This window comes from Phocoena phocoena, chromosome 17 (assembly GCF_963924675.1).
Source record: "Phocoena phocoena chromosome 17, mPhoPho1.1, whole genome shotgun sequence".
Classification (NCBI taxonomy): Eukaryota; Metazoa; Chordata; class Mammalia; order Artiodactyla; family Phocoenidae; genus Phocoena; species Phocoena phocoena.
Genome location: NC_089235.1, coordinates 29,518,841 through 29,545,375, shown reverse-complemented (window position 1 = coordinate 29,545,375; position 26,535 = coordinate 29,518,841). Strand labels below are relative to the sequence as shown.

At 38.4% G+C, this 26,535-nt stretch overlaps 1 protein-coding gene across 1 annotated transcript in view; it reads right to left on the bottom strand.

The window, feature by feature from the left end:
• Positions 1-24,655, bottom strand: part of ATP6V0D2 (ATPase H+ transporting V0 subunit d2) — a 48,322-nt gene extending 23,667 nt beyond the window's left edge. The window contains exons 1-2 of the mRNA XM_065895429.1: positions 24,088-24,655; positions 11,740-11,911 (exon numbers count right to left, since the gene is read on the bottom strand). Coding sequence (XP_065751501.1) covers positions 11,740-11,911; positions 24,088-24,217 — 302 coding nt within the window. The 5' untranslated portion in view covers positions 24,218-24,655. The remainder of the gene's footprint in view (positions 1-11,739; positions 11,912-24,087) is intronic.
• Between the last annotated feature and the right edge of the window lie 1,880 nt (positions 24,656-26,535).

The window sequence follows — 26,535 nt, the reverse complement described above, 5'->3', positions numbered from 1 at the left end:
ACGCATTTTTTTTTCCTTCCAGGAAATTAAAATACTGAGAAACTACTAAGAAGTCAGCATTGCTGTAACAGCACATTTAGAACAAAAATGTTTATCACTATGCATTTCCCAAACCCTTGGTAGCTCTGGAATCTTTAGAAAACTCTTTTCTCCAGTACTTAAGATTCTCTACAATCTTGGTCTAACGCATTTGTTTGGATTAAAAATTCTTCAAGCTTATTTGTCCTTTTCTCTATCAGTGTCTTTGTTCCTACTCTTCTCTATATGGATAAAGCATCCCTTCCCCACCAATTGCTAAAAGCTGAGATCTTTCCCATCCTTTAAGGCCAATATTCAAATATTCATTTTAAGCTTTTAAACTGTCTCTAGCTAGAAGTGATATCTTTCTTTTTCTCTCTAAATTTCTGTATTTATATTTATCTTGGTGTGAAATTAATTTTTAATATACATTGGCAGTAGCAATGGTGAACATGAGCAACAGTTAGCTCATCCATTCACAAATAGTTATTATATGTCTAAAGATCTAAGACCTGGATTCCTGCACTAATTTTGCCACTAATCAATTGTTCTTGGGTAAGTGATTTTACATGTTCAAGTGTAATTATTTACAGATAATTCCTACCTATCTTTATTACTTATAGTATCCTTAAAGATAAGGACTTTGTTCAGTACAATTTTTGTACTGAGGCCTGAACCATACTTGCAGAGAACAGGGACACACACTGATGATTTTTTTCAATTGATGAATACATTTTTCTCTATGTTCAGACAAATACGTTAATTCTGATATTCCCTGAGTAAACAAAATCAAGAAGATAACTGGCATTTTTTTCTAGAGGTCATAGCTGCTTATTCCTTGCTTTTTCTATACTTTTCTACTGAGGAGAATAACATTAGTGAGATTGCTCCAGTGTCGCCCCTTCTCTAGCACTGTATGTAAATATTACAGAAATTCATAGGAAAACACCAATGGAGTGATACTTCTTGCTCATTAGGCAGTTAAACATGCTGTGTCTATAACAGCTTGTTCTCCACCTAGTCAAGAACAGTGACTGGTAAATCTCATCTTTATTATATTCAAAATATCAGTCACAAAAATTTTTGGAGAATCTTATTTCTTCCAATGAGGAAAGAAAAAAAGAAACAGCTGAGAGGACAGGGTAGAGGAGCAAAATTTTCATACATTGTTGGAGCATGAGACAGCAATCTGCTAATATCTATCAAAATCTAGAACTTGCACAGCTGTTGACAAAGCAGTTTCACTTCTGGGAATCCAACGTAAGGAAATTCTGGCATGAGAAAGCAAATATATACGTACAATGATGTCTGTTGTAGCATTACTTGAAATAGCAAAGAAATAAACTATATGGACAAAAGGGGGATGACTAAATAAATCTTGGTACATCCAACACAATGCGATACAATATATGCTTTAAAATAAGTTAGATGTATATACACTTATGTAGAAAAATCTTAATAGATCACATAAAAAAGACAAATTGTAGGCAATACATAGTATAATCTCACTGTTCTAAAATAAAAAACCAACTATGTGTATTTATATTTATTGGTTTAGATATAAACGTATGCATACACATAAAATTTTTTTTCAAATAGAAAGAAATTTGGAAAGGCATGCATAAAACATAAGTGTTTGCCTCTGGGCTTTGGGAAATGGGTACTGGAATATACTCTTTACTTAGAAAACCTCTGTTCTGTATTTCTAAAAAGCCATCTCATAGGATTGTTGTGAGAATTAAATAAATTTAATACATGTAAAGTGATTATAAAATTGCTGGCTTGTAGTAAGCACTAAATAAATTTTTAAATAAAAACTCTTAAAAAAATCTACACACGTGCCTCATTTTCAATTAAAAAAAAACAAAATAAATGAGACAAAATAAAATACAACTAAGGCAGTGGTTATCTGGATAAGTACCACAATGGATTTCAATCTCTCCAGGTTATGGGACAGCCTTAAGTCTTTTACTAAACAATTGCTGGGGAAGGAGCAATACTTTGGAAAACAGGTTGCTGGGATCAATCATGCCCCCTGGTGGTTGATTGCTGCCTAGCCAGAAAGTTGGCAAAGCAAAGGATAGAACCTGTCCACCTTGGCCCTGATGTATCAATATTATACGTTCTGTGGCATCCATTACCTTAACATCGTTAACCCTCAGACACCACTTTTGCCGATGTCAGGCGGCATCGGCAACCCAACAGCCATACTGGTTAAGCCTGTGTTTCTGCTCTCTCTGCTGGATGTGCCTCCTGTTCACGTACAAACGGGGTCATTCTTCAGACCTCCTTTATGCAAACTTTTCTCACTTTCACAGGTGACTAGACCCCAATGCATAAAGTTAGCTACATTTTTTGTGTATATGTGGATATGTTGTATGTGTAGATTTATTTGTGTATTGTATATGTGCATATTTTTCAATCAGCCAGTTTCATGGATGTACGATTTGTATAGTCACCCAGGATTCCACACTTAGAAGGGCCTGTGCTTGGTTTAATTCTCTGCTGTTGTTCTCCTGAAATTACTAAAAAATTTTTTTTTTTTTTTTTTTGTGGTACGCAGGCCTCTCACTGCTGTGGCCTCTCCCGTTGCAGAGCACAGGCTCCGGACGCGCAGGTTCAGCGGCCATGGCTCACGGGCGCAGCCGCTCCGCGGCATGTGGGATCCTCCCAGACAGGGGCACGAACCCGTGTCCCCTGCGTCGGCAGGTGGACTCTCAACCACTGCGCCACCAGGGAAGCCCTACTAAACATGTTTTAACAAGGACCCTGTATTTCATTTCACTGGCCTCACAAAACAATGTTCTACTTTCAATTAAACTCACAACTCTAAATTTAATATAATTATTATTTTAAATGAGGAAACCAAGGTTTTGAGTGATTCAGGAACTCTTTTCAGGGTCTCACAACTGGTGTATTGCAGACAGAGAACCTACCTACTGGCTGTAAGAATTTCTCACGTGCATCAGGGTCACCTGATTGAAAGGCTTATTGAAAGTGCAGATTCCTAGATCACAGTCCAGAACCTACTAAAACATACTTTTTAGAGGAATGGTCTTAGAATCTGTACCTTAAGTAACTCTTCTACTGGCTTAGAGAACAAAGTCTATATTCAATTCATCTCTAATCTTAGAACCTAGCATAGGTCTTCACTCATAGCAGTAACTTAATAAACATTATGCTGATTAAGTATCATTCAGTTATAGATCGACCAAGCATCACTTTTGCAGAAGAGCACCAGTGTTTTACCATTCAAGTGCTTGAGAGTTTTATACGAGGAAGGCTTTATCAGCAGCTAGAGTTGAGACATTTTTGTCCTGCACTTGTTCCCCATTGAACGTTCACATGGATAGAAAGCCTTTAAGTTGGTGCAATCTTTATATTTCAGAACTTTTCTGGCCAAAGAGTCAGAATCACAAGTGCATAGTGCTGTCAAATAGTCAGTCTCATAATATTATTTGATTCTTGAAATCAGAATTTAACAAATTAAATACTATACAGACTTGGAGGTAAGGAAGACACAAAACATCTAGAATGTTCATGACCAGATGGAAGGCTATATAAACATTTAAAAATATTAGAGGGGGAAGGGAGTGAGGGGAGGAGAGGAGGTGAAGGAGGGGGCATGGGCTCACGCTGCTGAAGTCCACTCACTCGCTGGTCACCTCCTGACAAGTGGAGGGGATCCGCTGCGGACCAAGGAAAGCGGAGGAGCCTGGTGGCAGCCACCCCCTCTTCTGCACTTCCCTGCACTCTCATCTCTCTCGGCCTTGGCCTCTGACACGAGAAAGAGATGCTGGTTGAAAGTTTTGGAGATCCCTGTTTTTTATGGAACACAGTTCTGTAAAATTTTCATAAGATTCCTTGGCAATAACATACACTTGTGATGGACCCTAGAAATACTGCTATGCTAGGATTGGGTTCTGATTCTGAAGGATTTTCAAGAAAAAGTCCCTCTGCCATCAGTACTGGCACACTGGTCAGCAAGAGAGAAGTAGAGCTAGAGAACAGCACAAAGGAAGAAGAGGACCTTCACAAGTGGAATCGGGAAAGAAACATCGAAGCAGGGAAAGATGATGCTTTGACTGATGTACAGCAACAGTTTTCAGTGAAAGAAACAAACTTTACAGAGGGAAACTGAAAATTGAAAATTGGCCTTCAGGCTAAGAGAACTAAAAGACCTCCAAGGAACTTAGAGAACTATGTATGTCGACCTGCCATAAAAACAACTATCAAGTACCTAAGAAAAGCGCTTAAAAATGGGAAGATGACAGATGAAAAGAATGAACACTGTCATTTCAGTGGTGTCCTCTGATGCACAAACGTTTTCAATTTTGATGAACTCCAATTTGTCTGTTTTTTCTTCTACTGCCTGTGCTTTGGTGTCATAGCCAAGAAATCACTGGGAAATCTAACATCATGAAGGTTTTCCCCTATGTTTTCTTCTAAGGGTTTATAGTTCTGGCTCTTATGCTTAGGTCTTTGAGAGATTTTCAGGTATCCATCTCACTCTGAACTTGCTCCCTGAGTTCAGAAACTGATTAAGATAGCATGGCATACTTTGGACATGGGAAATTGTTATAAAAAATGTAATGTATGGGCTTCCCTGGTGGCGCAGTGGTTGAGAGTCTGCCTGCCGATGCAGGGGACACGGGTTCCCGGTCCGGGAAGACCCCACATGCCGCAGAGCGGCTGGGCCCGTGAGCCATGGCCGCTGAACCTGCGCGTCGGGAGCCTGTGCTCCGCAACGGGAGAGGCCACAACAGTGAGGGGCCCACGTACCGCAAAAAAAAAAAAAAAAATGTAATGTATAAGCTATGGATATTGGACTAGCAACTATTAGTTTGATTAGGTAATACACTCCTATGATTCAGAATTTAAAAGATAAAAGAGGAAACAATAAAACATTGTTACCATCATTACCCGTCTCTCCCCTGAGTACTCAAATCCATTTCAGAATCTCCTTTTAGGCAATCACGTGATAACCCCCTACTAACTATGATAGCTAGTTAAGCAGAACAACAACGACAATTTCTCAACCCAAATGAAGAAAAGTGTTCTGCATATTGAAATTGTCTTACTTGGAAAATAAATCAAAACAAATTGTTTGGAACCAAAATTGTGCAAAGAAACTTCCAGGAGCGTAACTCCATCAGTGCCTTTGATATCTCCCACAAATATATATATATATATATATATATATATATATATATATATATATATATATATATACACACACACACACACAAACAAGCAAATATATGCAAAACCCCCCATTTAAAAATATAAATGGTACCATACTGTAAAAAAAAATTAGAAAAACTTACTTGAAAAAATGCTGATAATAGATATTTTAAATTAATTAAATTATTTTTACATGATTTTCTTTTTAAATGTATAGAAAGAGTATAAAAATATGTCAAATCATGGTGAGATTAAGAATGATTAATTTATTCATATAATTTTATCTAACTTAAATGGACTTACTCTTTTTGAGTAGAAATAACAAAATCCTTCTTCCGACTTGCAAATTCTTTCTTCCCTTAGCTTAGAACTCCCAGGAATCATTGACTGTTTTCTCTCATTCGTCATAAATCAAGACACTAAATTCTGTTGTCTTCCTCTCAGATGCATCTAACCACTGTCCCCTCCTTCTTAACTCTACTATCAATATTTCCACTCTAAACTTTAAAAATAGCTTCCTCTATGGTTTCTCTGCTTCAAGCCTCATTTCTTCAACACATCTTTCACAATACCAACAGAATCATTTTCCTAAAATATGTATCAGATCATTAACCCTCACTTTTCAAGGCAATAAGAGTTGAAAAGTAAAAACAAACAAAAAAGTAAAAGTAGCAGCTTTGAAATGCTATTTGGAGAGCCCTGGTGTCGCATCTTAGCATTTCTACGACTTACTGGCTACAAGGCTACTGGGCACTTGAAGCATGAAATGGTAGCACCCTTTCTGAAAAGCCTTCCTTATTGTTACTTATAGAGACTTAGGCCAGAGCCCTAAATCAGGCCAGGCTCTTGACTCTCGTTCCCCGTTCCCCAGTCGATGCTCCTGCTCTTGTGTGGGCTCCAGCCACACCTGAGATGACTTATCTCAAGATACACAATCTTATCATGCCTCACTGACGTACACGTATTCCTTTAATCAGATGCCCACTGAAATACTGGTTCAAATTCTACTTTCTCTGCAAAATCTTTTAAAACCAGATTTAGTTATTTCATCCTCCAGACTCCTCTAATTGAATGTTCAAGTCTCTATTATAGCTGTTGCTTAATTCTGTCATCTTTTCACCCTTTGTGGACACATATGCTTGCTCCATTAGAATGGAAGTTCTTAGTGACTCAGAATTAGGTTATTTATGTTTTGACTAACAAGTGATGGGGTAACCAACTCATCCAGTTTGCTGAGGTTTTTCCTGGTTTGAGCATCAAAAGACCTCATCCTGAGAAACCCTTTAGGGCAAACCAAGGTATACAGCCTCCTAATGTACAGCACAGTTCAAAGCCTACAGCAGGGTTATAAAGTGTCACTGGAATAGTCAAGAACTTTGGTTAGCTTTCATAAATGAATCTCTAAAGATTTCTTCACTGTGTGGGCCTTAACCCACGATTCTTGGTCGATGTTACTGTGAAGTATTGAATATTATATTTCCTCGGTCATCCTATATTGAGAAAATTTGATTATTTCAAGAGATTAAAACAATCTTAAAATAAAATTAGTATTTTGAATATTAAAATGTTATTCTAGTCAGATGGCTAATCTCAAAAGATAGGAGAAATTGAAATGCTGCTGGAAAGTGTTGAGTAGGAGGGAAGAAAAATAAAACAATCCAAGCCTACATTACATAGTCTCTTCATTAAAATGCTATTGGATTCATTCCTTTGTTTCATACCACTGTGTATAATTATAGTACATAAAACCTCCAGATCTTCCTGCTATTAGGCATTTAAAAATACCCATTCCAGATTTTCAAAACAAGTTTTACATATACAGTAATTATATCACACACATGTGCAATGCTTAGATTATATTTATCATACCACCTTAAATTTAGACCATCTCTATTAGGATTGACTTAATCATTTTCATAATGATGCTCTGGGCATTTCCTAATAGGGCAGGAAGTAATCCTATTTGATGGAAGTTCACAGGCACTAGACAGACACTTGACTTTGCAACATGTTCTAAAAGAAAAATAAGAAAAATAGTTTCAGAACTATTGGACAACTGTCCTGCACACATACCTTTGTTACCTTTTGCATCTTTAGGTTCTACAGAGCACAGCTGGATGCTGCCAGTGTTGGCAAGTCACACGACATGGTGGAACAAACCACGGATTGAGATTCAGAAGACCTAGGTTTCAGTGCAGTTGAGCTCTCTGGTCTCTGACAAGGAGATAATCCTATCCATGTAATTAACTGTGGTGAAAAACTCATAAGAATAATTGTGAAAGTGACTTCCAAGTCATAAAGTTGAGGCACCATAATGGGACATTTTAATTAGGGGTGCACATCAGAATAACCTGCATGCCTTCCAAAATACAGGTGGGCCCCACTCCAAGGCCAACTGGATCAGAATCTCCTGGGATAGGGATCAGAAATATACTTATTGTTTAAAGGTCCACAGATATTTCTGATTTACTTGCCTTTTTATAAACTATTGGGCCAGTACAAGATCATTAGTTTTCTAGAATGATGGACCTGAAATCAAATCTCTTCCAAATCTCTTAATAATGTTGTGATCTTGAAATATACATTAATATGTTGAGCCTCAGTTTCTCTACTTTGAAAACTGGAGAAATAAACACTTCTTTGTGTAGAGATGTAGGTTAAACATCTAGGTCAGATGTCTGATAAGTAACCTAAATACCTGAAGATCATAAGACAAAAGGGAGTGCTGGCAACTGTGGCTAATTGGATAAAGCCTTAATTAAATATATTTTTAAAAATTACCGTAAAGACTGACCTGGTCACACAAAATGTACCTGCAGGCATGACATTTGGTTTTTACCCCTAACATACTGGCCAGTAAATAACCAATTCTCAAGTACTATATAAAATATAAAATCCTGAACTGTCTGAAAGTATGTTTCTATATGTATGTGTAAGATACTGTTAAATACAGGATTATATATTGATTCAGCAAATATTCAGTGCCCATTATATACTTGTAAGTCCAGATAGAGATACTAAAAGAACTAATTCAAAGAGTTTACAGCTGAGAGAGAGACAGAGAGACAGAGAGAGGCAGAAGATAAATTAAAACATGTCCATTACTAACAATACTGATTCTACCAAAACTACATTTCCATATCTTATTTTTTATTAACATTCTACCCAGGTATATGTGACTGTCTGAATTCTTATATACAGTTTTTAAACATCGCTAATGACTAGAAATATTTGGAATTTTAAGTAATTGTTTTTAGAAACAGTATATTTTAACTAGATTGACATGGTAGTTTGTTGTGAAATAAGAAGGCTAATTAATGCTAAGGCTCCTTCCAGGTTTAAGATTCTATAATTAGGAAGCAATAAATCATGGAATCATCACATAAGAGGAACCACTGACCAAATGACTCAGAGTTATTCTTAGAGCTGGAGCATCTCTTCACAGATTTGGGGAAAATTTTCATCATGTGAGATCGTCTTGCAACCTAAAAAGTACAAAGCCTGGCAGCTTTCTCGTTCAGTTAAAATTGGACTGTCCCCTGTCATCACAGGTCAGATTTTCCGAACTCATCTAAAATCTGAGCAAAATAATTTTACAAAGCCTACTGCTAACATTTATTTCAAATCATGACTCCTCCACTTTTTAGATCTGTGACTTAGGCAAGTTATTGCACTTAAGTTTTCGTTTCCTCATCCTTAAAATGGTGATGATCAGAACTGAATAAGACTTGTCATGAGGGTTAAATGAGACAATATTTGTAAAGCACTTAGCAGAGCCTTGGCATATAGAAATAGTTCATAAATGGTGTCTAGGATTTGGATTATCATTTTTACTGTTACATAACTATGGCCATGTTGTCTTAAAGCTCAGGAATCTTTAATGTCTTCATAATTACCCATGCCAGACATTTTTGCAGGAGGCTTCCCAGCTTGCAAATCCTCTCTCACAGGCAGCCATTCAAGATTAGATATAAACTCGGACCTGACTCAGTCCAAAGCTCAAGTGCATTCTATTTCACCCCAACTGTTATGGAGAGGAATAAATCCTGGGAACAAACCTGGCCTTTTCTTTTGTCTCTCCTACATTTGGGGTTTCTGCTAAAGATTTTATTTTTAAGGAAAGGTCTTGCAGATACCAACAAAACACACACACACGAAAAATACTCTGATGTGATAAAGGCCAGCTTCATTAGCCTGGCCACTGAAGACTCCATTATCTGGTTGGAATTTACTTCTCTAGCCTCTCTTCCCCATTTCTCTCCTTCCTTTTTTGCACAGCCTACTCCAGCCCAAACTGACCAGCTATTCCTCATGCAGGCAGAATCTTTCCCTCTTCATGCGTCAACCCCAGATGTTCAGCCTTCTCCCGAATCTCCAAATTCTACTCCATTTCCAGGCTTGGCAACAATGTCGGCCCTTCCAGAATTCTCAGAAAAAGTGCTTGGGCTTTAGACTGAGTCAGACCCAAGTTCATATCTAATCTTCATCCCTGACTAGTTGTATACTGGTGGAGTCTTTAAAAATGTCAGCATCTGTGTCTTGCCTATAAATAAAATTCTATACTACAGTGCTGATAGGAGGATTGACTGCACAAACAAGGAACACAGGCACTAACAACATGTCTCAGGGACATCAGTGGTTACTTCCTGCCTGGAATTATGATCATTTCTTCTACTTGCTTATTTACGGAAATGGTACAGAACAACTGGATCACTATGTGTGAAGAACAATTTAAGCTGGATCTCTAGTCTCATTCCTTACACCAAAATAAATTTTAGATGAATCAAAGTTTTAAATGTAAAAAATGAAACATCAACAACAAAAATGGAAGAAAAGACAGGTGAGTTTATTGATGAGTTGGAGTGGAGAAGGCCTTTCTAAGCAGGACACAATAATCAAAAGATTGTACAATGAAAAGACTGCCGAATAGCTAATTAAAATTTTTCAATGTTCCTACAGCAAACAAACAATATAAAAATAAAAATATATTATATCAAACTGAGAAAATAAATTTTCAACCCATATGATGAAAGGTTAACTTTCTTAATTTAAAAAGAGCTTTTATATATAAACAAAAAATGCTGAATACCTCAATAAAAAAAAATAGACAAAGTATTTGGTCACATAGCAAATAAAAGTACTTGATCGGGTAGCAAATACACATGACTAGTTAAGTATGAAAAGATGTTCCCTTTTGCTAATAAAAATATATAAATTAAAGCAGAGATACAGTTTTTAACCTATTGGAAGGGCAAAACTTAAGAAGGTAGTATGTGATGTTGGTAATGGTTAGGGCTGCAGGCCTTCTCATGCGCTGTTGGGATGGTTCAACTTAGCAAATTTTGTTAAGATAAAAACGGGGCATTCCTGTTAAAAAAACAAAAAAACAAAACAAAACAAAAAAGAACAGGGCATTCCTTTGATTCACTACTCACACTGCTAGAAATTTAGCTTAGAAATAAATTCAAGACCTACACAGTAATAAGCTAGCTGCAAAACATTTTGTAATTAAAAAAAGTTAGTTAGTTGTTAATAAATGCCTGATAAATGGAGTCATGATATGTACAAAACACGGACTTCTACGCAGTTATTTAAAAAAGTATTACGTTGATGAGGATATTTCTAACAAATATTAAGTGGGAAAAAACTGATTCCGTTTGTATAAATTGAAAATGTGGGGGTAGGGTGGGTTGAATGTGCATCAATATACATACACAATGTACTTTTTTTTTAGAAAAATAATAAGAAACTGAGAAGTACCTACTTTTAGGGAATGGAACTGAGTGGGGAAGGAGGGGACATGTGGAATAAAGGGATATTTTTATTTTATGCCTTTCTCAACCAGTCGAGGCCCTGGATCTAGTAATCATAACTTTGTATATTACATCTAAATTGTATATACATGATAAACAGCTCATCCATTGCGGGCGTTTGTTCCCAGTTTGTCAGCTAAGACAACTAGAGAGGCCCAAAGTTTTGAGTGCTGGATATAATCTATTAACTGGATTAAGAAATACAATTTGCTATTGTGTAGAAGTTCAAACATTTTTTAAAAAGAAGGGCCTTCACACTGAAAGATTGGAACCACTGGTGATGGAGAGGGATTAAAAATAAAACACATATAACTGTGATGGGAACTCCTTATGCTGTTGAAGAGGAATCAGGAAAGGGTAGGTGTGGCTTTAAGAACGATTTGTGATATTTCAACCCCACCGTGACAAGTGATCTGAAAATGTCGCATATCTACCTTCACGCATCAGCAGTACTTATTTTTTAGAATGAAAACTGAAAACACTGCTTTACACGGAGGCCATCGCCACCTATCTAATCTTGTTTATAAATAAATGAAATCTATATTCTAACAGTGAAAATGCAGCTCTGTGAGCTTATCAGTTGCTCAAATTTGAATGTATTCAAACTTTCAAACAGTAGAAGAGGTCTTAAGCCTCATATCAGCCTAACACCCCACCTGTTAACTGTTCGGGGTTGTTTGCACAATCACACTAGGGAGGAGTAGGACCTCCTGCTATCACTTACGTCATGTATGTGAAAAAGGTGCTCAGGGGCTCCAGGGAATGATTCCGGAAATACTCAAATTCTCTGCATAGCTTTTTTCTCATCTCTGTGTCAATAATGGAAACAGTAAGAGGATTTGTTTGGTTAGCCAAGAAGTTGCCATAATCAGTGGTCTGGAGATGAATTTTCAGATCTGAAATTAAATGAAACCCCAAATCAGGTTAAATTTTGAACATGCATGAATAACCTTTACAACATTAATTGAAAGTACGGTAATTTTATGACAAATGCATATTTAATTATTATCTTATTAGACCTTAACATAAGATCTACATATGATTTAGATTTGAGCATCAATCTCTAAAGCAATAAAAAATTCATGTTAACACAGTCTAGTACGATATAACAATTTTTAATTACCTGAAAAATTCTAGAATTATTTAGCACAGCTCAAAAAAACATAAAAAACCACCTAGTCCAGAGATTGCAAATTGGTTTTACCTGAGCCAACTTAGTCATTTGAAAATAGTGCTAGGAAAACTGTTTGAGGATACTAAGCCTCCATCTCAGCTTGATGGAAAAGAAAAGTTTATTACTAATATTTACCGTGGGTATGGGAGGGCAGCCACCAATATCCTTTGACTACAGATGAAGAAGTTGAGTTTCAGCAGGTCTAAATGGGAGTTATATAGTAGTGGAGCTTAAACTAGGAGATGGGTTTCCTTACTCTTGAATTCCAACGTCATTTCCATGGGACCATGTTAGATGTCCTTTAAATGGCAATGTTTTTGGTTGCCAGATAATTTAATTGATTTCATTTATTGTCACTTCATCCTGAACAAAACATTTGTTTTCCAGTCCTACACTTCTGTTAATACTGATCCCATCTAACTCTATAGAGTCGGCCCCCTCCCCTTTTCAGATTGCTCATTATAATGTATCCTTCAGCATTAAAATAATAGTTACCAGTGATTGAGCGCTTATCGCATATCAGGCATTGTACCAAGTGTGTATTATCTCATTTACTATACATGGCAACCCTATGAGTTAGGAATGATTTTTAGCCCCTTTTACAGATAAGAACCCTGAAGCTCAGAGAGCTTAATAGCTTGCTCAAAATCACGTTGATAAATGGACTCAAAGCCAGCCTCATATCTTAAAAGTCTGTAATTTATTGCCAATCAGTTAAATCAGATTATCAGTTGTTCTGTAAAGCCTTAATTCTGTGTGGTAGAATTATTCAATCTCACGCTGAATTTCAAAGTACTTGGATAATATTTCTAGCACAGCTCCTGTCCCAGAATATTATAAAGTCTTAATACGTTAACTCCAAAAATGCAGTTCTGCTTTCTTCATTATATCTTTTAGTTATATCTTTTATCTTTTGGTTCCTTGTGCAGTACCCAACGTATAAGTGTTCTTAAATATCTGAATATCAAAAATGTCTTTGGGGGCTTCCCTGGTGGCACAGTGGTTGAGAGTCCGCCTGCCGATGCAGGGGACACGGGTTTGTGCCCCGGTCTGGGAAGATCCCACATGCCGCGGAGCGGCTGGGCCTGTGAGCCATGGCCACTGAGCCTGCGCGTCCGGAGCCTGTGCTCCGCAACGGGAGAGGCCACAACAGTGAGAGGCCTGTGTATCACATGAAAAAAAAAAAAAAAAAAAAGTCTTTGGCACCATCTAGCACACAACTGGAGACAATATAGCATCCTGGATCTTACTGTATTTTTCATTCGAACATTTATTAAGCATCTGTTATGTGCTGTTACCACAGGAGGCCCAAAATGGACAAGACATATTCCTCATCTTCAAGGAAACTCACAATCTGGTGGAGGTAGAGGCATGACAAACAGATGATGCAAACAACTAAATTCAGTGATAAAGATAAGAACCTTGATATATGGGAACATAGAAAATAAGAGCAAGATGCATAGGGATGAGAGCAAAAAAACCTAGGAGAGTTTCCAGAAGAAGGTTAAGCCAGAGGTGAGCCTTAAGGTGCTATGTAAGAGCGCAAGGAAGGCATTCCATGAATTAGTATGGGTATGGTGGGTGCAAGAAACTCAAAACAGTTCAGTTTGGTGGTTTGAAGCACTTAGTAGGAGAGAAGGAGGGGTAAGAAGTGAAGACAGAGAAATAAGCAGGGGCTGTGCCCAGGAAGGCTTGGTGTGACTTCCTTGATCCTGAGGATAACAGGGAGCCCCTGTGGGCTATGAACTAATTGCTCTGTAAGCTGATGGGAGGGTGGATTTGCAGTTAGGCACTCAAGTGGTTCTTGAGTCTCTGAGATTCAGCAGACAGGCATTCTTCCGCAGTGTCTGGAGTAGGTCATGCAACAGAAATGCTCTTCATCTGATTGACTGCAGAATTTAATTGCTCAATTACCTATTTAATTAAGTTAATTAAAAAAATCATACTCTTTTGCTATGTCTTCTTTGGCTTTTATTTTGACAGTCAGACTTTTATACAGTTTGACAGTTTGCCTTCTCAGCACTGAGGAATATTTGCCAACAGAAGTGACACAAATGGTATTTGTTCCAAAACCATGGTATATTGCTCATGTGACATATGGTTCTTTTAAGCAAAATAACTTCCAAACCTTTCAGCTGCCAGTGAGATTCTGAAATTAAATGCCTCAAGTGTTTCAGGGCTTCTCTGGTGGTGCAGTGGTTAAGAATCCGTCTGCCAGTGCAGGGGACACGGGTTCAATCCCTCGTCCAGGAAGATCCCACGTGAGGCAGAGCAACTAAGCCCGTGTGCCACAACTACTGAGCCTGCGCTCTAGAGCCGGAGAGCCACAACTACTAAGCCCGTGTGCCACAACTACTGAAGCCTGCGTGCCTAGAGCCCGTGTTCCACAACAGAGTAGCCCCCACTCCCAGCAACTAGAGAAAGCCCGAGTGCAGCAATGAAGACCCAATGCAGCCAAAAATAAATAAGTAAAATAAATAAATTTATATAAAAAAAAATGTCTCAAGTGTTTCAGACCCTGTAAGCAATCTTGTAATACTGTGCTTGGTGGAGAGATAGTTGAGATAGAAGGAGCCCTGTCTCACCAGCCCCAAGATGATCCAAGGGACACTTGCAATCAGATCCTAAGAAAAGCTTACGACCTGAAATATTTGCTCAGACAATATCATTATCTGTCAGTAATGACAATAATGCTTATAGTTTTATAGTTTTTAAAATAGGATCACGTATTTTTCCTCACATTTCCCTAAATGCTTATCTAAATAGGTATGTGATGAATAAAGCTTTGTGGTCAAATACATTTGGAATAAAAAAGCTTCTTAACTGCAGGAACTGAAAGCCTTTAATACATTAATTTGAATGATTTCTTTGGAAAGAGTATGGTACAGAACCTCCCAAGCCACCAGAAATCAACGGAGACACCCACAGAGCACACTTTGCAAAATTACACTCTTTTCTTATCCAGAGTAGTGTGTCAAGTGGCTTTTTTTATTCAAATGAAGAACTGTGAGATCACTACCAACTAAATCAATTTTATAGGTCCCAGATGTAATAACATAAAGAGAACAGATTGAGCTATTATAACAAATATCTGAGTATATCATCCAAAGTAGTGTATATGAAATATGCCCGCATGTGTGTACATGGGGTCATAAAGTAAAAATGCATCTTCTGTGGGTTGCAGTCCACTGGGTTCAGGGAATTATCTGAGATCTCTTGGCCAGTGAGGCAGGACAACAATCTGGTTGTTACCTCTTCTTTATTAATTTGTTGGACAGGTCTTTCTTTTCTGGGCAGCTTCCTGTCGATACTCTATAAAAATGAATGTCCAGACCTTTCACACTCCAGGTAGATTATGCCAAGGAAGCACCTTCAGAGGTACCTGTGAAAGGTGCTATCTTTGAGCAGCCCCCTGCCTCTTCACCACACTCTGCTGGCACTTAACTTATGAAAGTTATTTGACCTTTCTGAACTCAGTTTCCTCATCTACAAAATAGGTATAGAAACTATGCTTTTGGATTGTTGTGGGGATTTTAAAAGATGATGTAGGTGAAGAGCCTTTTTTTTCCTCACTTGTATCCATCTACTTCCAAAGTAATTCGATTCAGTTGGCTAAGACTTTTTTATTCTCTAAACCAGAATTTTCTTAAATAATATATTGGAATCTACCATCATATAATTACTCAGATTTTAATAAATATATCAGGATCTATAAAACCAGACGCTTCTTCCTCAATTTTTGCTAATGTACTTCCATTCTCATGGTGATAAAACTTCAAGTCCTCTTTGATGCTTTATTAACTCCAAATCCCCTGCATTGTTCCTTAATATCTTCCTGGATTTCCTCTACTTATATCCCCCATTTAGAATGACCATATCATAAACCTAGCTCACCGTGGCAATCTCTTAATAGATTCTTCCAGACTTGTTTCTCTCCATGTATTCCATGCCTCAAAGAATATTTCCTAAGAAATATTTTGATCTTATAATGATCTTATAAGTAGCTTGGAACTACTGAGTTTTAGGCAGATTAAAAGCAACTTGCATAATATTTGCAGAGTATTTTACCACTGACAATGATTTTAATATACATTATCTCTCAACCTTAACAATAATCCCCATCTCATAGATGAAGAAACCGGGCTTCCCTGACGGCACAGTGGTTGAGAGTCTGCCTGCCGATACAAGAGACACGGGTTCGTGCCCCGGTCCGGGAGGATCCCACATGCTGCGGAGTGGCTGGGCTCGTGAGCTATGGCCGCTGAGCCTGCGCGTCCGTAGCCTGTGCTCCGCAACAGGAGAGGCCACAGCAGTGAGAGGCCCGCGTACCGTGAAAAAAACAAAACAAAACAAAACAAAAACATGAAGAAACCGATGCTCAGAGAAATAACTTGTTCATGTTGTCTATGCTTACAAGTATTTGACTGAAGTTTCAAACGTACCTCCTCATCCGATATTTTGAAGCTCCATAATTAGACTTTCAAGGGCCTTCAAAAAATTTCCCAACCTAAATTCTTGCCTTATTCTCCAAGTATGCTAGTATTGCAGCCAAACTGCTTCACTCCTCACCCATATGCTTTTATTGTTTTCTATCTATAGTTCATTAATTCTTCCCAAGAACCTAGAATGTCTTGCCATATCAACTCCCCTCCACCCACCTCCTATGCCTTATCTCACTGGCATTTTCCCAACCTACTGTCTTTCAAGATTTGGTTCACTTTCAAATATATTTTCTATCTATAGGTTTAAACTCTTCTTATATTTTTAATTGTTTTATTTATAGAATGAATATTTCCAAAACAAACCAGTGCTTTTGAAGGCAAATAGAATCAGCTACTTAGAATCATATACCAAACACCATTAACCATAACCAAGAAATGGAAGGATTATTTTAGGGATTCAAAAATCCAGCAAAAGAGGGTAAATTAATTCTTGTTGTATATACACTGCAGTTCAGGGGGTGTTCTTATGACTTCCCAGGAATTCTTATGGTTTACAGTTTACAAAACATCTTCAGAAATTTCTAACTCCCCTGGTAACTGGGAGTTAGGCCAGGGAGATACCATCTAAGCATCAGATAAGAAAGCACCATGACTAAAAGTTAAGCAGCTGGCTTAACACCCCAGAGCCAGAAAGTAGAAGAGCCAGGACTTAAACTCAAACATGCAGACATTTCTAATGTGTATTTTCAGATTCTTACTATGTGCAAAACATAACCTTGGGCTAGAGAAGCTAGGAGACAAAAAAGTATACGGTGTGGTTTCTACCCTTAAAAAAAAGTCTTTTTCTTAAAAAAAAATTCAGTTTTATTGAAGTATAACCAACAACTAAAATGGTAAGACATTTAAAATGTACATTGTGGTGATCTGATATACATTTACATTGTGAAAGGACTCTCCCACCTAGTTAATTAACACCTCTGTCACCAGACATATTTATAGTTTCTGCCCTTAAGGCTTAAATTTAGGAGGGGATAGATTCATTTATTCATTCAGGAGGTAAGCCCTTAACTGATAATTCAGTGGACTAGATAGATAAATGAGACAAATGTCCTGCCCCAGGGTGACATACTTACGCAAATATCACAGATGTTACACAGAATTGGGTCCATTACAAGGCACAATAGAGCACAAAATTGAGAGTAGTCAATTCTGTCCCAATAGGGATACAGTAGAAAAGGGTTTATAGAGAAATTGACTTGGAAGTGGAGACTTTAAAGAGGAATGGGTGTTCTCCAGGCAAGCAGGATGGTGAATGGAATTTGTGGCTGAAGGAATAACTGTAGAAGGGAAGAAGGGTTCTGAGGAAATGCTTACCAGGTAGAGATAGGACAGACTGCTCCAGCTTTTAAACTGAGTGAAGTTTATCCTGCCTGAAGAAAGTATTTTTGAACAGAAAAGTGATGGTATTGTATATGCATTTTTAATACAAGGCAGAGAAAATAATTACTATAATTAGAGGTACAAATAATGTCTAAAGGAGCTTGGTGAAAGCCCTTTGAAATAAGAGTCTTCCTTCTATATGAATTTTTAAATTTAAAAGTAGGTAGCAGGGGGACTTCCCTGGTGGCACAGTGGTTAAGAATCCGCCTGCCAATGCAGGGGACATGGGTTCGAGCCCTGGTCTGGGAACATCCCACATGCCACGGAGCAACTAAGCCTGTATGCCACAGCTACTGAGCCTGTGCTCTAGAGCCCGCAAGCCACAACTACTGAGCCAGCATGCCACAACTACTGAAGCCTGTGTGCCTAAAGCCTGTGTTCCGCAACAACAGAAGCCACCACAATGAGAAGCCCACGCACCGCAACGAAGAGTAGCCCCTGCTCGCCACAACTAGAGAAAGACTGTGCGCAGCAATTAAGACCCAATGCAGCCATAAATAAATAAATAAAATAAAATAAAATAGGTAGCAGGTATAAATACAGGTAAACAATGAAAGGTCTCCTACTTGTCACCTACCTATCCACCACCCCCACCACTCATTACTAGCCCCAGTAAATTACTAGTTTTAGTTTCATTTGAATCCTTTCACAGTTTCTTTGTATCGAGACAATCATATAGAAAATATATTTTAAATGTATCTGTCTTTTTCAGTAAAGAGTATCCGTATGCTACACAGTTCTTCCCCTTGCTTTCCTCACTTAATACATCTCACCTATCTTTCCATATCAGTCCTCTTAGAGTGTGTCCTCATGCTCTTTTCTTTTCTTTCTTTCTTTTTTTCTTTTCTTTCTTTCTTTTTGTAGCTGCAGAATATCCCATTACGTGACTGTTCCATAATTTATCTAACCAGTTCCCTGCCAATGGACATTTTATTTGTTTTTCATTTTCTGCTATTCCCAACAATGCTACATGAAGTACCAGGTCAAGTGTACATGCATATGGAATTTTGAGGCCCAACTGCTATCATTAAGGGATTCTTATTTTTTCAATATTTTTATTCTCTAGAGTTGGGGCCCTTTTAGGGCAGGGACTATTTCTTTTCCATCTTTACTTCCTCGGCTCTAAAGGGAAAGTGCTTAATATATGAATTAATTCCCATGTGAAGACACAGTTGGAAAGTAATGAAGGTCATGTTCCTTGAAAAGGAAATAATTGTTCGTGAGCTATAATCACCTCCTCTCATCCCCTTCCCAAAAATGATGGCAAAGAGGACGAGGTAAAGGCTGGGTCCAGAGCACTCTTACCACACCCTGAGAGCCAGAGATCACTTTCACCATAAATTTTAGAAAAGGCTATTTCTTACTAAATTCTAAAGCTCTGAAGTATTCATTTTACCACTTTGTCCTTTTTCTGAAGAAGAAAGAATACTTACAAAGTCTTGTTTGTAATTAAACAAAAAAATCTGATGAAAATAGCCATGTTGCCATGAAAAGACATGGAGGGTCTTCAAAGGTATGTCACTAAGTGAAAGAAGCCAGTCTGGAAAGGCTACATAGATACTGTATGATTCCAATTATGTGACATTCTGGAAAAGGCCAAACTAAGGAAGCAGTAAAGTGATCAGTGGTTGCCGAGCTGGGGGTCAGGGAGGGGGAGAATAGTCAGAGTATAGAGGAATTTTAGGGCAGTGAAAATACTATGTATAATACAATAGTGGTGGATACACGTTATCCATTTGTCCAAACCCATAGAATGTACAACACCAAGAGTGACTGAATTATCAACTCTGGACTCTGGGTGATTACCATGTATCAGTGTAGGTTCACTGATTATAACAAATGCACCACTCTGGTACGGGATGTTGATAAGGGGGAGGCTATGCACGTGTGGAAGTAGGGGTTATATAGGAAATCTCTGTTTTTCCTCCTTAATTTTGTTGTGAACCTACAACAGCTCTAAAAAGAGTTTTAATTAAAAAAATTAGCAGTGTTAATTCTTCTAAAGACTATTTCATGTCCCTTTAACATTATTATTTTGGTTTAAGTTAATTTTAAAGAACTTGTTTTAAAAGTTACTTTTTAAGAATTTTCTATGTGAATATAGCCTCCAAGCAGTACCATCGACACAAGCCATGTGAACTGGCTTCCTCTCCTGTCCCCTGGAAGGACTGAGTCACAGAGGGTCCTAGTGACTGGTTCAGGTCACTGTTAGTCAGGGTCAGGCCTTGGAGTGGATGAGTATTTCTGACCACACTCACACAATCATAAATACTAGGATTTTTCAAAGCTTCTCTGGACAATTTTCATGTTTCTCTCTTCCAAATTTACCTGAAACCTTATATGTTCCTGGTAAGTGGTTCTAAAACAAATTGTTGGTATCAGGACACTTTTCTTTTAAAGACTAGAGGACTTCAAAAGACTAAAGGCAAATATAAGCTTTGCCAAGTTAGCTTTCCTTTACAGAAAATGCCTGCTTCAACACATAATACTATCCTGACACTGTTTTACCTACTCCTCTTTACCCATAATTTGTATGGTGTATATTATGTGAGAAAGTAAACAAATCCTAAAATCCTTAACTTCTGTCTCAATGAGTGTCCTTGAGTTCTTCTCTTCATGTCTTAAGCCAGCTCGGAAGGTGGCTGGGTTTCTCTCCGTACATTCACAGATGCAACAGTTGCACTGCTTTTCACAAGTGATTTATTTCCCAACATCTTCTAAAATAAACAGGCAGGGCAGACATTATTTTCTATATCAAAATGGAGCTGAGAGCTTCCCTGGTAGCGCAGTGGTTGAGAGTCCGCCTGCCAATGCAGGGGACATGGGTTCGTGCCCTGGTCCGGGAAGATCCCACATGCCGCGGAGCGGCTGGGCCCGTGAGTCATGGCTGCTGAGCCTGTGTGTCCAGAGCCTGTGGTCTGCAATGGGAGAGGCCACAACAGTGAGAGGTCCGCGTACCGAAAAAAAAAAAAAAAAAAAGGAGCTGAGAGCAACATGGACCTATTCATGTATCTTCCATTCATGCTCAGGAGGCAGACATTTTAGTGGAAAAGCAGATGCAGATGTCTGCATACCCCACCCCTGACAAGGTGGTTAGATTAGTCACAGCCACTCTAAGCCTCAGAGTCCTCAACAATTAACTGAGGAGATGAAACCCTTACTTTATTTAGATTGATTTTCTCATGCATCATTATAACCTATAGTTTGATGGCTCATATTTGATACTCCTAAGAGTCTCCCAACAGATTGGCAACAGATTCAAACACAGTTGTAAAACAAATGGTTGAAAAAATATATATATTAATGGGAGGAAAGAAAGGTAGTAACCATGAGATACAATGACAATAAAGCAATAGTGTATATAAGAGGGTTTCTTACTCGGGGTGCAGGATGACTTCAGGTGGTCCATGACCGCCTGATGTTATATGGAAAATTCTATATGTATGCACCTGTGTGTATTTTTCTAAGAAGTCCATTCTTCGGGTCTTCAAAAGGGTCTGAAACCTTTCTTTCTCCCGCAAACTGAAGCTGAGGGTGGTTTTTCTCTGAATTCTTTAGTGAGCTGGCTAAACCTTGCTTTGTATCATGAAGACATTTCACGTATTGTTTATGTTTAAATTTGTATTCCTCAGCCCATTTAAAAGCTTGACTGAAAACTATTGAGAATTCATTCAAATGGCTTCTCTCAGAAGCATTCGTTATGCTCTGTGTTCACTAATTTTTTCTACCTTAATTTATGCTGATTTTATATATATGATTAACATTCTCCAGACACCAAACTCCTAATTAAATATGCTGAAGTGATTTAGGATTTGGGATTATATTGTAATTTTTTGTAGCCAACAGAATTAGGTATCATCTACAAGATTTGTCTAGCTGTTTCCATTGCTTATGAAAGGAGAGGGTCTCCCTCAACTTGGGCAGTTCTACCTTAACTCTGGCTCTAACTGGTCAGAACCATAAAGTGACCTCAGGAACATCAGCCCTACTTGAGAAGCCTGCAAAGTCACCTCCGAGTTTTTGTTTTATTTTGCCTTCTAATACTCTTCCCGGCAGTCTTGATCCTTAGTGCTTTCTTTTTTTTTCTAGAATAATCTAGAAGTTTTAAAGCACCCTATTATTGACATTATTATATTAATTTTATAAGCATGTTTCAAAGTAAACAAATGTAGTGTTTTTAATAATAAAAATACTATATTTAAATGTGAAATCTTTGGTAAGCCTTTGAAAATACTGTAGCTTAAAGATAATTTCCAGGGACTTCCCTGGTATTCCAGTGGTTGAGAATCCATCTTGCAATGCAGGGGGTGCTTGTTCAATCCCTGGTTGGGGAACTAAGGTCCCACATGCAGCGGGGCAACTAAGCCTTTGTGCCGCAACTACTGAGCCCATGTACTCTGGAGTCTGTGCGCCACAACTAGAGAGAAGCACACGTACCACAACTAAGACCCCACGCAGCCAAAAATAAATAAATAAATAAATATTTAAAATAAATAATTTCTTTTTTAAGAAAAAGATAATTTCCAGAATGGGGGGGGTGGGGATGAGGAGAAGGATACGAAGTGTTGATTATACAAGATGAATAAGTCCTAGAAATCTACTGTAGAGCATAAAGCCTATAGTTTACACACACACACACACACACACACACACAGTAATAACAGAGGGCAGGAGGAAACCTTTGGAGGTGATGGATAGGTTTGTGGCATAGATTGTGGTGATTTCCCAGGTGTATACCTATCTCTAAACTCATCAAGTTGTATACATTAAATATGTACAGCTTTTTGCATGTCAATCATACCTCATAAAGTGGTTAAAAAAAAGAGATAATTTCCATTTGTAGAGTGCTTCACAGTTCTTAACACATTCTCTCATGTCCTGCCTTATTTATTTCTCCAAACAACTCAGCAAAGCAGGCGTTACCATCAAGTTTTACAAATAAGGAATCAGGCTCAGAGGCTTTCAGCCCCAAGTCACCTACTTATTCTTGGCAGAGGTCAAAGTCAGGACTTTTGAATCTAGGATGGCCTCACCACATACCATGCCTCTTGATTTTTTTCTTAAGCTCCATTAAAGACAAACCTCAAATATGCATACTCTCATGTTAATAGATACTGGTAAGTAAAATAGAATAAAATTCTCTAGACCAAGGTTTAGGGTATTATTATTATTACTTTTTGGCCATGGATCCCTGGACAGTTTGGTGATATCCTTCTCCAGATAATATTTATAAATATGTAGAACGAGGGACTTACCTGGTGACGCAGTGGCTGGGAATCCGCCTGCCAATGTAAGTGACACAGGATACGTCCGGGAAGATCCCACATGCCGCGGAGCAACTAAGCCCGTGAGCCACAACTACTGAGCCCACATGCGACAACTACTGAAGCCCACATGCCTAGAGCCAGGGCTCCACAACAAGAGAAGCCACCGCAATAAGAAGCCCACTCACAGGAACGAAGAGTAGCCCCCACTCGCCGCAGCTAGAGAAAGCCTACACGCAGCAACGAAGACCCAAGGCAGCCAAAAATAAATAAATATGTAGAACGAAAATACATAGTATTACAAAGGAAACCAAATATTTTAAAATATAGCTATTAAGATATTTTAAAATGTGTAATAACATGATTCTTTATTAAGACATTAAATATCAAGGATGAGTGCAATGTCTAGTATAATTTTGAAATAGTGAAAACATAAATGATATCTCAATGTATCTGTAAGAACTGTATGAGGATATGAAAACACTGAATTTCTGTTGGTGACAAAGTACTAACCGCCGTGATTTGTTGCCTACATTCATAATGAAAGGAAATGCTACATTTTACTTAGAGAATACTGAAAATAGAGGTGTAATATTTCTTCCTCGTCCAAGTTCAATGTAGTCAATGACCCCTGAAGTCTGGACCCTGGGCCTAAGAACCCGCCCTGGATTCCCAGGCCCCTGGTCCATGCTTCCAGTGGGCAGCATCAATCCCTTTTTTCCTTTTTCAACGGCGAGAAGAGCGGCGCTTACCTTCCAGGGTCTCACACTGGACCAGGTTGATGTAGTCCCGCTGGGTCAGGAGGCCGGCTTTGCATCCTCGCACCAGGCCCTCCAGGTAGCCATGGTCCGCGTTGAAGTATAGCTCGGCGCCCTCAAGCATGGGGGAAGCGGTCGCGGCCGAGAGAGGCTGAAACAGCTCTGCGTCCCTGGCAGACCCCGAGGACGTGCACCAGTCTGGAAAGAGTGCTAGCAGTACTGCGGAGTTACCGGGAAGTGATCTCTCAGCTGATAGTCGGGGTTTCGTGACTAGTTTCCTCCGCTTTCAGTAGCTTTCAATATAGCCTGCCCAGCCCTGTTTTTACATCAACAGTGAGTCAGCTAGATAACCCGAGTGCACCCGGGAGCAAACCCTTGCTGGGAGAGGAGGGTCGTGAGAAGCGGGGGTCAGGACTCTTTCCCTGCGAGAGCAAATGGCCCCTTCCCTGCTTTGCTATTGGAACCCTAGCTACAGCAGAATGTTGTGTAAACATTCCTTCCCCATCTGAGCTTTCAATTGTAAATTACATTTGTCCTAAGTGTCCTGAGGACTATCAATAAGAAGAGATGACTTTTTTTTTTAAATTAACTTACATGTAAACAGAGCAAACGTGAGCAGGCAGTTTGGAGAACCCTGAGAAGCTAATTCAGCAGCACCGTGTTTGTAAAACCAATGACTAGTAATGCCTTAACCTGGTCAAAGGTTCATAGCTGCTTCCCTCCCCGCACCCTGTCGTTAGAGGCAGAGACCAGAAAACAATCCTGGGAGCTGATACACAGTGTTGTGATTCTTAATAATAAGCCACTACCTTTGCAAAATCTGACCGTTTACAAGGCGCTCGTCATTTTCTTTTTCCCATTTGGATCTCAGGATACTCAGACGAGTATCTGAACTGATAGTATTATTACTCAAATCACAAATAAGGAACCAGCTCTCAGAAGTCGGGAGGCAGCTCAAAATGCACAGCTTAATTAAGCCAGGACGTAATTGTTGTTTCATGCTCCCAAAAGGAATGCTTGTTCTCCCTTACACTTAGTTCTAAAATTGCATCAAATATCCTGAACACTATTTTACATATGTCGTATTTCACTTTCATATATATTGTGTCAAATTCTTAATTGAAGTTAAGGTGCCAGAAATTCTCCAGTCTCTTCTCAGTATTTCCAAGACTGTGAGCCATGTGGCAGAGCAGTTCTCCCGGGTTCCCTTACCCTGCTACTCTCCGCCCAGGTGCCCCTTCCCAATAAAATCTTTTGCTTTGTCAGTACGTGTGTCTCCTCAGACAATCCATTTCCGAGTATTAGACAAGAGCTCACTTTCTGGCCCTGGAAGGGGCCCGTCCCCCTTCCTGTTACAGTTACATTGTGAATTGCAAATAATTTGAAGAAATAGTCTTTCAGTATTCAAAAAACTGGTTTTTTCAGCAAAGAAGCCACGCACATTACATATGACTTCATTGTTTCATTTTTGTCCTACTCATTAATGTAAATAAAAATATCAACCAACGGTCATTGGAACTACACTTGTTTGTCAATTGCAACCATAGGTTGGCTACAGATTCTAGAGTTGAACAAAGATAAATGAAAGCATACTGTGAAAATCAATGGAATATATGGGATTTGTAAGAAAGAGTATTATTTTATTGTTATTTGTAAATTGGGTAATATGCATCTTTTATATCATAAAATTTATGATAAATATATATACATATTTTGAGGAGAGAGCCAGTTGTTAAATATTTAGAGCACAACACAAAGTCTTCATAGTTTTGCTGAGAACTAGCCCTGAATGTCCACATGCTCAAAAAAGAATGGATTTTGTGTGAGTGTGTGCGAAAAACTTCAGTTTGCCATGTTTTATATTTATAAGCAGACAAGTTCCAATGTTTCTTTAAAATGATAGACATCTACTTTCTCCACTATTATGAAATTAGTGGATGAAGCAGGCAAAGTATTTCCTTTTCTTCACATTACTCTTCTAACCTACCTAACAAAAGCAAAAATGTCTCATTCCTGCTACAGGTACCTATCAAAAATGAGATCAAACTCATGGGATATGAGAGGAAACGCAGCACAGTGACAATAATCTGAGCTTCTTTGTAAATGGGTCCTTCTTGTGAAAATGTAATAAAAATGTTCATTTCAGTGTTTAAACTACCAATGATGTTTAGGAGAGTGGGCTTTGGAGTGCGACAGAGTATGAGTTTAAATGACTTCCTCTCTCTGAGTGCCAGTGTTTTCATGTGTAAAATGAAGATAATAACACTCACCTCAGTTTGTTGTAAATATTAAATGAGATACAATCCTTAATATGCTTAGCAGGTGTGGGCTTGTGTGCTAAAAAGCTACTGCAATGGCTTCCCTTCTTCCTCCTGTTACTACAAACTGTAATCCTAATTCTTTAACTACACTGAGTTCCTGAAAGCCAGGAAGAGAATCTTA